Source organism: Vigna unguiculata, chromosome 5 (assembly GCF_037176805.1).
Source record: "Vigna unguiculata cultivar grain cowpea cultivar isolate G323 ecotype 2 chromosome 5, ASM3717680v1, whole genome shotgun sequence".
In the NCBI taxonomy this organism is placed as follows: domain Eukaryota; kingdom Viridiplantae; phylum Streptophyta; class Magnoliopsida; order Fabales; family Fabaceae; genus Vigna; species Vigna unguiculata.
Genome location: NC_140796.1, coordinates 46566252 through 46582093, shown reverse-complemented (window position 1 = coordinate 46582093; position 15842 = coordinate 46566252). Strand labels below are relative to the sequence as shown.

Sequence of the window (15842 nt, the reverse complement as noted above, 5' to 3'; positions counted from 1 at the left end):
ATTTTAAAATCAATTTCATGTGAACAATACTTTTGTACGGGACCAAAATTCAAAATATACCTACATTTCATTTATTTAATAATTCAAAAAAAGAAATATTCAAAAACATCAAATAATTAACTCAGAGTCGATGTTTACATTGATAACAATATGTTGTATGTTTTTAATTTTAACCTTGAATTCATATTAAATTTTTAATAAAATTACATTTCACAATATATTTGCACTTCATTCATATTTACATTACATGCTACTTTTTATAACAATAAAATATAGTAATATAAATAAATAATTCATTCAAAAATAACAAAAACAATATTAATTTTCTTAATGTAAATTATTAATAAAATGACCCAGACATATTGAAAAGACACCTGAATCTATGATTACTATATCTTGCCAACAAAATTACAATCTTCAGATTTATTCTTAAATGTAATTATTTTAATATCTAAAACATATTTACATGTTCATATAAATTATGCTAATAATAACAATAATTTAATTTAATTTTTCATTAATATAATGTATATAACATTTAAACAAAATGCTTACAACAATAATAACACAAAAACAAAAAGAAACCCGTGTGTACGCACGGATCTCTTACTAGTTATACATAAAAGTTGAATGGGTGTGGTTAAGTTGATTTAATTTTAATTTTAATTAAAACTCAAATTAATATTTTAAGGTTCAAGTTAGATCATTTGTTAACATAAATTTTTGAACATTTTAAAAAAAATAGTTGTAATATTTTTTATTTTAAAATGTTGAATTTTTTATAATAATTTTTTAAATACATAAAAATATGTTGAAATCTTTTCAAGAAGTGAAATAAAATCAAACTAAAAATAATTTTCAGAAATATATTAGGTATGTTTATCAATGGTTAATTAATCTTAAATATATAATGTTATATTTAAATATAATGATTATTTGTTTAGATTCTTCAATTTCAATTCATAACTTATCTTCACCAGTGAAGTAATAGTTTTTTTTAAATTCACTTTAATTAATTTTCATTTAATCTTTCAAATCTCTCAACTTTTAACACTCCTGTACATCACTCTGCTTGGTAGGTATGGATTGGACAATGAGAAAAGACTTCTTTCACTAAAAAACAAACAACCAATACATATTAATGTTTTTCACAATAATATATTATCAACGTGGATTGCCTTTTATGTATTATATACATACACGCTTTTTTCACCATAATTAAAAGTTTGATATTTTAAGTTTTCATGATTTTCAATTATTGAAATCATGCTAATAAATTAAGGATTCGGGTTTATATATTTGAATATGAAGCAGGAAAGCTCAGAGAAAAATGGAGGCATCTTCTTTGCACATAGCAATGTTTCCATGGTTTGCCATGGGACATTTAACACCTTATCTCCACCTCTCCAACAAATTAGCAAAAAGAGGACACAAAATCTCCTTCTTCATCCCTAGAAGAACCCAATCCAAGTTAGAACAATTCAACCTCTTCCCACATCTCATCACCTTTTACCCTATCAATGTTCCTCATGTTGAAGGTCTTCCTCATGGTGCAGAAACTACTTCCGATGTGTCTTTCTCCTTAGCTCCACTTATCATGACAGCTATGGACCGCACTGAGAAGGATATAGAGCTTCTCCTCAATCAACTAAAACCGCAAATTGTTTTCTTTGACTTCACACATTGGCTACCAAACTTGACTCGTCCCATGGGGATCAAATCTTTTCAATACTCGATTGTTGGTCCAGCAACAGTTTCTTACGTTAGATCCCCACCAAGAATGAGTCAAAACATGACTGAAAGAGATCTCATGCAACCCCCTTTTGGGTACCCTGTGTCATCCATCAAGCTTCATGCCCATGAAGCCAAGTTCCTTGCTTCTATAGGGAATTGGGAGTTTGGTAGCGGTGTTCTCTTCTATGACCGCCTCAACACTGGTTTAATCTTATCAGATGCAATTGGGTTCAAAGGTTGTAGAGAAATTGAGGGCCCTTATGTTGACTACCTTGCAAAGCAGTTTGGGAAGTCTGTTCTCCTTTCAGGACCTATCATACCTGAGCCACCCAACACTGTTTTAGAGGAAAAATGGAGTGCGTGGCTTGGAAGGTTCGAGGATGGTTCTGTGGTTTTTTGTGCACTTGGGAGCGAATGGAAATTACCACATGATCAGTTCCTTGAATTAGTATTGGGTCTTGAACTTACAGGACTTCCATTTTTGGCTGTTGTAAAAGTTCCTATTGGGTTTGAGACAATTGAAGCTGCATTGCCAGAAGGGTTTAAAGAAAGGGTTGAAGGGAGAGGGATTGTTGACAGTGGATGGATACAACAACAATTGATTTTGCAACACCCATCAGTGGGTTGTTTCATAACACACTGTGGTGCTGGTTCATTAACTGAGGCATTAGTAAATAAGTGTCAAATGGTGTTACTACCACAACTTGGTGGTGACCATGTCATTAATGCAAGGATGATGGGTAGAAACTTGAAGGTTGGGGTTGAAGTGGAGAAAGGTGAAGAAGATGGTTTATTCACAAAGGAGAGTGTGAGCATAGCTGTGAAGATTGTGATGGATGAAGAGAATGATGTTGGCAAAGAAGTTAGAGCAAATCATGCAAAATTGAGGAATTTCTGGGTAAGTCGTGATTTAGAGTCAACTTGTGTAGATGACTTTTGTCGGAAGCTTCATGATCTACTCAAATAATTTTTACTCAAACTGTTGGTAAGATGCGCTAGTTCCAGTTGCTGAAAACTTTCGATAATCTTTTAGATACATTGACTTTTACAAGAGAGAACTCCAGATAAAATCATTAGTAGGGTTAAAACCGCAGAAACACCAAAAATAATTCTAGTTAAAAATAAATATGTTTGTAGTATATATATATATATATATATATATATATATATATATATATATATATATAAAATCATATTGTTGATTAAATATAATGGTTTGGTCTACTAAATGCAAGTCACAATAACACGAAAAATATTTAAAATAAAAAAAAAAGTTAAAATCTGGATCTTGAATGCATGTCACTAATGTGTAGCTAGGAGGAATCAAGTAGGTGAACACACATGGGATTATAGGGAAAAAAGTGTGGCTATGAGGTAAGCAGAGGAGAGGTATGAAAGGGAATGGATTGGCTGCAGATAAATTTTACAATACTAATGATTATCATCACACTTGAACTTTCACATGTTTCATCTGTCACCAATAATATTTAAATATTTAGTATATTAATATATATTTTACATGATAAAGAATGTTTCTAATTATGATTATTTTGTATATGTTAGATATGTGATTAAGGGAGTGTTCATGATAAAGAAACAAATGATTCAGATCAATATTGATAATTGAAGAATGTTATTAGACTTTTATTATGTTTGACTTTTTAACTATAAAAACAAAGATATTATAATATTTCACTAGTTGGAACATTTAAACTTTATTGTTTATCTTGAACTTATAGACAATATTCCCTATTCTTTTTATGAATTTCAATCAAGTTATAAATAAATATCAAAATTTTAGAATTTTTACTTTCTATTATTTTTCATATGTTTTAGGAATTATGTGCATTAAAAAAATACAACAAATAAAATTAAGAGGGTTTGAAACACCAAATAAAAACATCAATAAATAATAAATTACATTGTAGGGGTAAAAACATAAAAGAACTTTTCAAAATTGACACACAATATGAGGGGTTTAAAACCTCTGGAAAGTAGCAGAGATTTTTAAAACTTCTGTAAAGTACTAGGATTTTTAAAATCGTCGAGAAATAATAGGTGTTCTAGAATCGCCAACAAATAATAGGGGTTCTAGAACCGTTGATAAATAATAAGGGGTTACAAAACCACATGTAAAATACTAGGAGTTTTAAAATTGTAGGTAAGTATGACTTTCAGAGGTTAGTAAATTTCGCTGATAATCTATTAAATTTTTCCTAGAAAAGAGCAAATCTCAAATAACACATTTAGCGGACGTTAAAACTGTCAAAAAAAAATGTAAAAGATAAATCTTGTTAAAAATTATTTCTCTTATTTATAAATGTATTTTATATACTTATATGTTAATTGATGTTTTCTTTATCAATTGTATAATGCTTTAAATTAATAAATTTGACTAAATTGAGTGTTACATTTACTACGAGAATAAAATGCCTCTAAAGAAAGTCCAAAGAAAGTACATCTATCCTTCCTCAATTACTTATAAGATTGTGTTTATTTTATGGGTAAAAATTCTTTTCAATTATCGGATGTTCAAAGAAAAAAAAAAGTTATATGGACTTAATGACAATTTTTTCATTTTTTAAAGTATTATATATTGTTTGTTTTGTTTTGATTAATATATTGTTTACACATTTTGTTCAGGAACTCCTTTTTCATCTTTATTGATATAATTGAACTTTTTACTTTGAAAATTTGTGTCCCATATATTTTTATTTTTCTTTACCTTGTCATCAATTTTATTAACAATACTCATATATTTTTATAAATTAAAAAAAATATTTTACTACATATTATTATATAATCAGATTTTTGATTAATTATAATGATTTGGTCAACTAAATGCAAGTCAGAATAACACGACAAATTTGTAACTGTTGTGTAGCTGGGAGGAATCAAGTAGGTGAACACGCATTGGGATTATAATAATACATGCTCCAATTTAATACTTTCGACCTAATTTGATGAAACATATAAATAAAGTAAGGATCACAACTCAGGGCAACTTTCTTCCAGCTAATAAATGATAAATCAAACGTTTCTATATTTATAAGCGGAAAAAACTATTTTCACAACCCACTTTTCATATTACAACCATTTATCATCTTTAAATAATAATAATAAAATATAAAATTAAGTTCTTTATAAAATATTAAATTATTAAATAAAAAATTAATAAAAAGAATTGTAGAATGATGGTATAAATTTTTAATGGGCTAGAATCATTACTTTAATACACACGTGGATTGATTGGATTTTATGCTGTATACTTTCTCTTTTATCATTTTATAATTTAACAAACCCAACGTTTTGTCTTTTTTCGAACCGAAATGAAAAGTTTTAAAAATAAAAATTAAAACTACAGTATTTTAATCTGTAAAAACAAACTTTTTCTCAAGTTTGTCAAATTATTTTTTTGTCAAACAATTTTGTTATAAAATACAGATAAAAGGATATTTCTAAAATACTTGTAGAAAACGTAGTATATGTAGCTAACCACCATTATTTCTCATAAGGTTCTAACTAGTGTTAATATAAAAGTTTCATATTTTAAGTTTACATGTTTATCAATTATTGAAACGTGCTAATAAATTAATGACTCAGGAAGCTGGCTTTATAAATTTGAATATGCAGCCGGGAAGCTTCAAATTGCAGACAGAAAAAAATGGATGCATCTTCATTGCACATAGGAATGTTTCCATGGTTTGCCATGGGACATTTAACACCTTATCTCCACCTCTCCAACAAATTAGCAAAAAGAGGACATAAAATCTCCTTCTTCATCCCTAGAAGAACCCAATCCAAGTTAGAGCAATTCAACCTCTTCCCACATCTCATCACCTTTTACCCTATCAATGTTCCTCATGTTGAAGGCCTTCCTCATGGTGCAGAAACCACTTCCGATGTGTCTTTCTCCTTAGCTCCACTTATCATGACAGCTATGGATCACACAGAGAGGGATATAGAGCTTCTCCTCAATCAGCTAAAACCGCAAATTGTTTTCTTTGATTTCACACATTGGCTACCAAACTTGACTCGTCCCATGGGGATCAAATCTTTTCAATACTGGATTATTGGCCCAGCAACAGTATCTTATGTAAGATCCCCATCAAGGATGCGCCAAAACATGACTGCAAGAGATCTTATGCAACCCCTCCTGGGTATCCAGTGTCATCTATCAAGCTTCATGCACATGAAGCCAATTTCCTTGCTTCTAAAAGGAATTGGGAGTTTGGTAGTGGTGTTCTCTTCTATGACCGTCTCAACACTGGTTTAATGTTATCAGATGCAATTGGGTTCAAAGGTTGTAGAGAAATTGAGGGCCCTTATGTTGAATACCTTGCAGAGCAGTATGGGAAGTCTGTTCTCCTTTCAGGTCCTATCATACCTGAGTCACCCAACACTGTTTTAGAGGAAAAATGGAGTGCATGGCTTGGAAGGTTCAAAGATGATTCTGTGATTTTCTGTGCACTTGGAAGTGAATGGAAACTACCACATGATCAATTCAAAGAATTGTTGTTGGGTCTTGAACTTATAGGACTTCCATTTTTGGTAGTTTTAAAAGTTCCTATTGGATTTGAGACAATTGAAGCTGCATTGCCAGAAGGGTTTAAGGAAAGGGTTGAAGGGAGAGGGATTGTTCATAATGGATGGATACAACAACAGTTGATTTTGCAACACCCATCAGTGGGTTGTTTCATAACACACTGTGGTTCAGGTTCGTTGACTGAGGCATTAGTAAATAAGTGTCAAATGGTGTTACTGCCACAACTTGATGGTGACCATATCATTAACGCTAGGATGATGGGTAGCAACTTGAGAGTTGGGGTTGAAGTGGAGAAAGGTGAAGAAGATGGTTTGTTTACTAAGGAAAGTGTGTGCAAAGCAGTGAAGATTGCGATGGATGAGAAGAATGAGATTGGTAGAGAAGTTAGAACAAATCATGCAAAGTTAAAGAATTTCTTAGTAAGTCAAGATTTAGAGTCAATTTGTGTTGATGGCTTTTGTCAAAAACTTCAAGACTTACTCAAATGATTTTCAAGTTTTAAAAGATTGTTCCATAATGTTAGTACGAGGAAGGATTAATGCTTGAGAGATTTCTTTAATTCCTGTTCAAGAGATATCTCCGTAAAAAATTTGTCTTACCTTATAAATTACCATCGATGTTGAACTACTCTTCAATTTCTTAATTATTACTTTATTCTTTGTGTTACATCAGGTTTAAGATTTTTAACAACTTTGTATTTTCTTAATTATTACTTTATTCTTTGTGTTACATAGGTTTAAGATTTTTAACAACTTTGTATTTTGATAATTTATTTTTGTTAATATAATAGACTTTATAAATAATTTTATATATCTATATTGTTAATTACATTTTTTAAGTTAAAATGACGTTTAATGTAAAAATGTTAGATTATTTTAATCTAATATTGACTCATGTGGTTTATTGAATAATTTTTTATGTAAAAGTTTTTAGTGTGACATTTATTAGAACATATGTGCCGTAGGTCTACATGTTAAATTTTTAAAAATTAAATGTCAACAAGAAATAATTATATTACTTAAAAAAAAAAAAGAAATCAAAGTGGTAAAGTGCCTAAAATAAATAAATGAAGAATATAAATTGAAAAACATTATAAGAGAAATGTTCTTCCATTATACCATCTTTTGTTTTAGGCAACACTGAAATTATCAATACATAAAAAAATATTTTCTAAACATATAAAAGATAAAAACTGTATAAGTGTAATTTAAAAAATATCAATGACCAATACATTTTTACAAATATGACTTAAAAATTATAAAAAAACACTTTTTACAAATATGATTTAAAAATTATCAAAGACTTTATGAAACGTTACCTATTTATATATTCTTTATAAACGTTGTCTTTAAAATATGTGTCCAAATGAAAAAAAAAAAAAATGTAGCCTTATATTTACTCGGTATCACTTGTTCAACAAACACCTGAAGGCTATATCACTCATGCTTTATTTTCCCCTATTTTCAAGGGCATCACGAGGTTCATCATCTCTTCCACTGGACTACACAACACCCGGTGCACACTTCACGAATTGAAAGATTGTAAGGCGTTCAGTGAAAGATTGGATCCTATTGTGCTGGATCGGATACATGAGTGAGTGGATCGAATACAAGCAGCTTGGATCGGATAGTGAGTGAGTGGATCGAATCCAGGGAGTTTGGATCGGATACGTGAGTGGATCAAATCCAGACAGCTTGGATTGGATCAGATACGTTTGGCTGTGGATTGGATACGAGTGTGGTGTGGATCGGATACCTTTTATGGGATCGGATACGGCTTGTTTTGTGTCCTTTTCATATCCGATCTTCCCCCCTTCCGCCATGGCTGCTTCGTTTGATGTGTTTAAAAAAATTAACAAATTAATTTACAACACTAATTTAACTAAGGGCTAAATGGTAATTTGATTATTACTTCTAATAAAACATATTTTTTAATCTATCACATCAATAAAATCTTTCCCAAACTTTCACAAAGTTTACTTCTAAATTTACTCACCATCACGTCTAAATCTCTTAAAAAAAATAACACAAATTTCACTCTTAAATCAACTCAAACTCATCCACTCACTTTCTCTCATCCACTCACTTTTCTCTCGATCACTCTCCTCCGAGTGAACACAACATAAATTATTGTAAGTGTTTACTTACTATTCTTACTTCAATTGATGGTTTTCTCGGGAAGATAACTTTATATGCGTGTTGGATGCGAAAGCATGTTTGTCCAAACTTCATTGGTAAAACATAGGTCCTACCACCTTTGATTTCTTTTGGTCATTTACACTTTAGTCATTATTTCTATCAATTTTAATACACTCTTGTCTACAACTATTCACATGACAAGTCTGTCATGAACAAATTTTCAATTTTCAATTCTCGCTGTGATAAAGTTAATAGGTTGACCAGATATGAAAGTAGACTTTTTTAAAATTACCGTTTTATTTATTTTTTTAAGTGTTACATTAAAAAGATTGAGAATATTTTTTTGTGTGTTATAAAAATTTATATATAGGGATTATTCTTTGGTTGTTTTTTGACAACCATTGTGATTTTGTTATTTATTTTTAGGTTAAAATATTTTTTTTCCTAATTCTCTTCAAGTTTTGTTAAATAAGTTCTAATTTTGATTTTGTATTCAAATAAGTTTTAATTTTTGTCAATTTTGTTCAATTTGGTCATCTTTTGCTAACACGGTTTAAATTATTAATGGTCATGAACAGTGACTGCCACGTGTCACTTTGTGGTTTTTTAAATTTTTTTGAATATTTTTGAATTTCTTTGAATTTTTATTAAATTTTTTTAAATGTTCACGTGTCAACCCAACAACGTGCCAAGTGTCAAAGTTAATGTTTTATATTCAATTTGATTCCTATATTTATTATTTTTGTTCAATTTAGTCCTAATTCTTGTTAACATGAATCAAATTGGTCTCTCTCCAAATTGAAACCAAATATAATTTTTATATTAAAATTCACATTTTTATTAAATATTTTTATATTATATATTAAAATTCACATCATTATAACTTTGATATAAAAATTAAATTTGGTCACAGAACAAAATTGGTTAATTTTAAACAAAATTGGGACTAAATTGAATATAGAATATTGACTTTGACATGTACTACGCTACTAAGTTGACATATAAACATCTACTTAAAAACTAAGAAAACAAACTACTGGGGATATTACCATAACACCCCTATCTAATTATCTGACACGTGTCCAATAAATATGTTTTTTCGTCATTTTGATACCCTATTGGAATGGTTTAAGTAGCTGAAAACGTTATTACTGTTTTATCCCTGTTTTCTGCTCCGTAGTGAATTTGTGTTTGGATATTTGGTAATTTCGCCAACTTTTAAATGCTTCTGAAACTGATTTGACCACCTTTCATTTCGACGCAGAGGCTTGGTTTGAAATTCACGTTTCTGCTTCTCATTTTGACCCATTTTGATCCATTTTGAAATTCATTCACGTCTCTGCCTTCTATTTTAAAATTGAAATCCCTTCAAAATCTGTAACTGAAGAGCGGGAATACTGTAGATGAATGAGTCAATTTCGATTGCGGATTTTTATTATTCATTCTTGGAGCCAATTTCTGAAATAGTTTTAATATTGTGCTTCAGATCTCTTTTATGCCAAATCGTGGAAGGAAGAAAATTTATTTGCTTGCTCTTCATCTGTTGAGATAAGATATTTTTATTGGTTTCTGCTAGGTTCTTCTTCATCTACTTTTCTGTTGATGGAATAATAACTCAACTTTGTTTTTGAGTTCTCATTCTCGATCTTCATTAAATAGTTTTCTACTTCTTCTCTGAACTTTCCTTCTTCATCTTGATCTAAGGGTTTTTTCTGCTTCTTAAACAGTTCATGTCGGATTGAACGGTAGGTATAGTTTAGCTTGAGTTTTCCTTCTTCATAAAAGGTTATTCTTCTATTTTTTTAACCGAAATCCGTTTTTGTTTCGTCTCTGCTGGTGTCCTTCATCAAAGGGTATTTTTTTGCAGCATCATTGATGGCAACGTGGTTAATGGATCAGACAGAAACTTCTTTTACAATGATTCAGGGAAAGTTTGTGCCTTTAAGCATATTGGTTCTTCAAGTAATGACCTTTATATTAAGAAGGTAAGCTCTTTAAACAAAAAAAACAAATATATGTAAATATCAGTTTGAGTAAAGTTGAAACTGGGACGTGGTGGCTACCATGGAAGTTGCATCAGCAAGTTTCCAATTTTGTCTTCTGGGTTCCAAAGTTTTCATTTTTCGTTATTTTCACTATCATTTCGCTTTTGTCGAACTTGTCGTTTGCTTTGATGAACGTTTCACAACTTTTTTTATTTGTTTTTGCAGTATTTTCGCCTTTCCCACTCACTTCGTCTTCACCCCAGTGACGTTTCTTTTGGATTATTCGTGGTTATGGTTGACGAGTTGGGTAAGTTTTGTGGTTGTCGCAACCGGGATCGCGACGGGAGGTGAACTAAAAAAGAAAATGAGTTTAAAAAAAGATTGGGAGTCGCCACCACAGTTATTTTTAGAAAACTATGGAAAACCATAAAAATAAGACAAGTCTGCGAAAAATCAGATTTTTGGATCCGGGAGTCGGTTACGCGTAGGGAAGATGTTAGCACCCTACATCGCCCGCCCAAAGGCGGTACCTTTAATTAAAAGTGCAAAGTTGATGTGGTTTTCGAAATATTAATTTTCCCCAAAAATAATGAGACAAATAATACTAAAAGAAACTAAAATATTTTTTTGATTTTTGGGCCCGACAAGGATTGACCTTGGTCCTACGTATTCTCATTAAAGATGAGAAATCAGGGTTACGTAGTTCTTTAAAAAAAGTATTTGTTTGAAAAAAAATTGATATTTTTATATTTTTTGAAATTTGAAAAACATCTCCTTCTTCTTTCTTCTACAACGCGCGCGAGACAGGGGCAACACTCATCCCCTTCATGGCCTCGAGGACTCGCCTGCCGGAGACCGCCGTCAGCGGTTCCAGCCGCCGCTGACGTCCACGCCAGCGCCCCCTTCGCCCTCATCCTCTTCCGCACGAAAGAGAGGCACGCGAGGACTCTGCGGCTCGTCACCGCCATGACAGCCACCGCAGTTGTTTCGCGTCGCACCACCTCGCTGCCACCGTCGAGGGGATCGCCGGCGCCGCTGGTGCGAACAAGGGGTGCGTCCTCTAATCTACGAGGCCGAACAGAGGCCCACGGCGATAATGTTGGTGAGCGAAACTAGAGTCGCTGTCGTTAAAGCTCCGACTCGCCGGCGGCAGCGCCGCTGGCGATCTTCTCTCTTCTTTGTTCTGATTGGATATGGCTGATTGGAGAAAATGAGACTGGAATGGGGGTCAGGTATTGGATTGCAGGGGTGGGGGTTGTAACAGAAACAATGAGTGGTTTACGAATGTATGTGACTCTGGTTATTCGCTCGTATGTTTTATTTGCAGGTTGAAATGGTGGTGATATGAATTTGAGGTGGTGATTCTATGAGTGCGGCGGGAAGGTGGTAATAACGGGAAGGATTGGTGTTTGTGTGTATTTGGCTGCCTTTGGGGAATGGAGACGGCAGGGATAAACGGAGGTAATTTGTGGCTATGGGGTTCGGTTGGGAAGTGTTTGTGGAAGGTTAGAAGATAAAGCTGGTCATGTTATGTATGTACAGGCGGAGGAGAGGAGAATAGAATGGTGAAGGAGGATGGAGTGCATTACGTGACATTGATGTTAGTCGTTGTAGTTGGACTTTTTGTTTTTATTTAGATGGCATAAACACAGTGTAAATGGAAACCCCAACTTCACAACACAGGCGTATGAATCAACAAGCAAAAGAGCACAACAGAACATCATATTCGGTCATTTAACCATGCACAACAAGTCACATACATTTTCAGATCATTTCCATGGCAGCGATACTTACCTCTTGATGCTCCTTCACTCGTGCAGCCCTGTGGCTTTGTCTTGTTCTTCCAAACCTCTGCGATCTCCCCCAACTCTCTTTTTTTCGTTGCCCCACTCTCCCTTTCTTCTGCAGAAACCGGTTCCCTTCCTCCTTTTGAAAATGTTTTTTTCCGCCCTATATGAACTGTATTTTTGAAATCGTATCCCCTCCCCCTGCGAGTGAGCTGCCCCTTATGCCAGAGTCCCCCTTTTTTCAAATGGTTTAACCGTTGTTCTTACCATGCCAGTTTCCTCTTTTGCTCATATTCTGTGCTGGTTTTTAGAAAAGGGCCAAAAGTGAGATGCAGGTTGGCTTCTGCCATTCCACCGGCGCTGCCACGCAGTGATACACTTCCCCACCATTTCCTTTCTCATGCCAAGTCTCAAAAGTGTAGAGAAGGCGCACCATTGACTTTCATTTTACTTTTTCTCATTTTTATTATTTTCACTTTTTTTTATATTTTTCAAAAAGAATAAAACAAAATAAAATAAGAAAAGTAAAAAAAATATTAAAATTTAAATTAAAAGTTTAAAGATAAAATAAAATAAAATAAAAAGGATAAAATTAAATACAATTAAATAAAATAAAATAAAGCAAGATAAAATTAAATAAAAATTAAAAATGGGATGAAAGTAAAAGTAGGAATATATCTATATACAAATCAAACTTTTTCCTATTTTTCCCTTCTCCTAATTATTTTAAAGGAAATTTTTTTATTTCTTACCCAGACGAAATTGGATGTTGACAGTGATTTTTGAAGAGAAGATGGAAGGTTTTTGAAGATCAAGATGAAGTTCTCATGCAAAAAGACAAAAAAAGGTTTAACTTTTATTATTTCTCCATTTTTTTAGTTTTATTTTAATATTTTTGTTCTCTGAACCAATCTGTTCCGATGTTTACTGGGTCATGTGACAAATGATAATGTGTTTCAGGCCCTTTTAATTTTGTGGCAGCAAAGACAAAGGAGTTCTTCCCTACTACATCTCAATCCATACAGCTGGTCAAAGGTATATGCTTTATAAACAATATGGAATTTTGACTGGAAATAATGATGATTTATTGTGTTATAGTTATGTTTTCAGTGTTTGTAATTCATCAATCACTCAGTAGTTATGTTTTCTCCTTATCAATTTGTATGTCTTTTTTTATTATAGGTTTCAATATTATATATTTGGTGTCATCCGAGTGTGCGGTGGATGAGGCAATAAGACTTGTGGCATGGATTAGAGTTGTAAGCTCAATACATATTTTGTTTTCTTGGATCATGTAAGTGATTTTAGTTTTTTAGGATGTGAAACATTCCATTGAAAATATGATGTGGAACGATGATTGTTGTCATATTATTTGGTTCCACTATGTGAAAAGGAGGTTGGAAATGCTTGTATGTGTGGTCACTAAAATGAATATATATAGATTCAAATAAACAAGGTCTAAATTAATATTCTAACTAAATTTATTTGTGGCGATACAAAATTCTAAGTTTTGCTTAACTGTCTTGGCAGGTGGAATCAAATTCATGATCATGGTACAAGTCATTTATGTGTAATAGATCTTGAGAGAAATGTCATTTCCATGACTACTATTGTAAATGCATATTTTGGTTCAAAGATCCTTTCACCAAGTACTGAAATAGTACTGAATAATGAGATGGATGATTTTTCCATGCCTAGAAATGTTTCTAAGGATGTTCCACCGCTAGCTCCTGCCAATTTCATTGTGTCAGGAAAGCGGCCACTATCATCCATGACACCAACTATTGCCCTTAAGGTATCAAATCCTTGACTCTTAAATTTGGCTATCTTTTTCCACATTATCATCTATGTGGTTTTGAAATGTTTCATTATTATTAGTTAAGGTACTCATTGTTCTCTTGCAATGATTTCTTACTATCTCCATGTAGAATGGGAAGCTAAAAGTTGTAGTAGGTGCAAGTGGAGGTGCTTTCATTATTGGTGGAACTTCAGAGGTTCTTTTAAATCACTTCGGAGAAGAACTATATCCTTTTTCTTCTGTAATGGCTTCAAGGGTCTATCATCAGGTATTTTAAACTTTTAAATTCTTTTCCCTGACTCTAATTGATAAGTTGTGGTTTGCACAAACTGATATAAACTACTTCTCTATAAAACAACAGTAGAATAAATGTTGATATAGAAAGTTGAAAAAATATGATTATTGTTGATACTATTGCTATGGACCATTTCATGATTGTAGAATAAATGTTGATATAGAAAGTTGAATTCGCAAGAATCATTTAGAAAACCATGACCGTTTTTGTTCTATTTTTGGTCCAGTTGATGGTTTAATGGAACAATTTTATTTTATGAATCAAAGAAAGTATGGCGGTTTATTTTGAAGAATTGAAAAGTTTTACTCTGCGAAGCATGTGTTTATTTATTCATGTACTGTTTTAAATCAACATCTATATTAGGGTGGTAAATTGTGTAAATTATCTCTGTTGGAATATCAACTGATATATAAGAAACATAGGTGTAACATATGCTTTCCTTTTCCAATTATTAGAATTTGTTATTTTTCTGTCACAGCCACTAACACTATGAAATGCTGAAAATGACTTTTCCTGCAGATGAGTGGAGGAGATCTTGGAGTATCGGCTTTCCCTAATGGTGACAGTATTTTTACATGGATTGGTACAATTAAAGGTGGAAAAAGAAACTTTGTATGAGGGTTTATCTTATAAACTCTCTTTATGTTTTCCCCCCTGGACTACCCTTTTAAGCCCCACAAGTGAAGTTTGAGACAATGTGTTTTCATCCAAACGTTAACCAGCTTGGCAATATTTGTTCGGACATCCTTCATGTATTCATTATTTGTGTTTAATTGGGTTTTGCTCTACCATTAATATGAATTGCCAAGTATATTTATAGATGAAATCTTGATTTTCATTGCATCAATTTGCACCAAGTATTCCATCCATCACACATTATGTTTGGGCTAATAATTGTCCTACTTGTGTGTTTCTACAGGACAAGTGGTCTTCAGCTTATGATTAGAGCATTATTCTTCTGTCTATTCAAAGTTTATTGGAAGGTTTGATCTTGATATTGATATCTTTTGAGCTTTGCATTCAACTTTTCATGCTTGTCTCAGCAATTTACTTTCTAATGACAGAGCCTAACTTGAAGAGTCCTCTGAACCACTATGCTGCAACACTATGGAATGATAAGAAAGGTTTGGAAAACTATTTTTAAGCTACCAACGTTGTATCTGTTATAAACTTGTAATGATTTACCCAACCAACTTTTATTGTTTTGATCCCCAGTTTTTTTCATTTGATTTGCTCTTTGATTGCTGTATTTCTAGACAAACATTGTTGGATTTTTCTTAACTTAAGTTCTGGAGATTTTGTATATTTTAATTGGAACTGTGAATGAAATATACCTGGCAGATTACCGGAGAATGGTTTTCACAAACAGTATTTTTTCAGAGAACCTCTTGAAAGTTGATTGATACAATTCCAAAGCAAGATCAGTTAGTTTCTACGTCATGGTTGCAAATGTTTGTCTCAAGAAACAGTTTACTCTTTATGAATGTTACTTTTTTTTCATTTGCTTTCATATTGTAACCTAAAAGTACGAGAGTTCTAAGTGGTTTGAAATACTTTTA

The 15842-nt window shown here is 32.3% G+C and overlaps 1 protein-coding gene and 2 pseudogenes across 11 annotated transcripts; all 3 read left to right on the top strand.

Moving 5' to 3' along the window:
- Nucleotides 1-1293: 1293 nt before the first annotated feature.
- LOC114186179 (cyanidin 3-O-galactoside 2''-O-xylosyltransferase FGGT1 pseudogene) lies at nt 1294-4819 on the top strand (annotated as a pseudogene). Its single transcript, XR_014995118.1, has one exon. The product of XR_014995118.1 is annotated as a cyanidin 3-O-galactoside 2''-O-xylosyltransferase FGGT1 pseudogene (transcript).
- LOC114186180 (cyanidin 3-O-galactoside 2''-O-xylosyltransferase FGGT1 pseudogene) lies at nt 2384-6839 on the top strand (annotated as a pseudogene). Its single transcript, XR_014995119.1, has 2 exons — nt 2384-2632; nt 5338-6839. The product of XR_014995119.1 is annotated as a cyanidin 3-O-galactoside 2''-O-xylosyltransferase FGGT1 pseudogene (transcript).
- Nucleotides 6840-9659: 2820 nt separating this feature from the next.
- Nucleotides 9660-15842, top strand: LOC114184703 (putative inactive glutathione hydrolase 4). 9 transcript variants are annotated; one of them, XR_014995039.1, is made up of 11 exons: nt 9660-10403; nt 10629-10710; nt 12967-13037; nt 13151-13225; nt 13373-13484; nt 13721-13985; nt 14119-14256; nt 14803-14895; nt 15203-15266; nt 15348-15407; nt 15625-15842. XR_014995039.1 is itself a non-coding variant. In XM_085673222.1 (11 exons), exons 4-10 carry the CDS (start codon nt 13007-13009, stop codon nt 15227-15229), a joined length of 741 nt encoding a protein of 246 aa, XP_085529348.1. In that variant the 5' UTR covers nt 9660-10163; nt 10286-10403; nt 10629-10710; nt 12967-13006; the 3' UTR covers nt 15230-15266; nt 15348-15594. The 9 variants fall into 9 exon arrangements, 6 of the variants coding, with proteins under 6 accessions (XP_085529348.1, XP_085529347.1, XP_085529350.1 ...); XM_085673222.1 differs by lacking the exon at nt 15625-15842 and having other exon boundaries at nt 9660-10163; nt 10286-10403; nt 15348-15594; XM_085673221.1 differs by lacking the exon at nt 15625-15842 and having other exon boundaries at nt 9660-10203; nt 10286-10403; nt 15348-15594.

Excerpts from the sequence above, each read along its gene's own strand:
- LOC114184703 (XM_085673224.1), top strand. The coding sequence starts at position 13,007 with ATGAAGTTCTCATGCAAAAAGACAAAAAAAG. Across the intron at positions 13,226-13,372 it reads ATCCATACAGCTGGTCAAAG|GTTTCAATATTATATATTTG; the intron begins GTATATGCTTTA and ends TTTTTATTATAG. Across the intron at positions 14,896-15,202 it reads AAGGTGGAAAAAGAAACTTT|GACAAGTGGTCTTCAGCTTA; the intron begins GTATGAGGGTTT and ends GTGTTTCTACAG.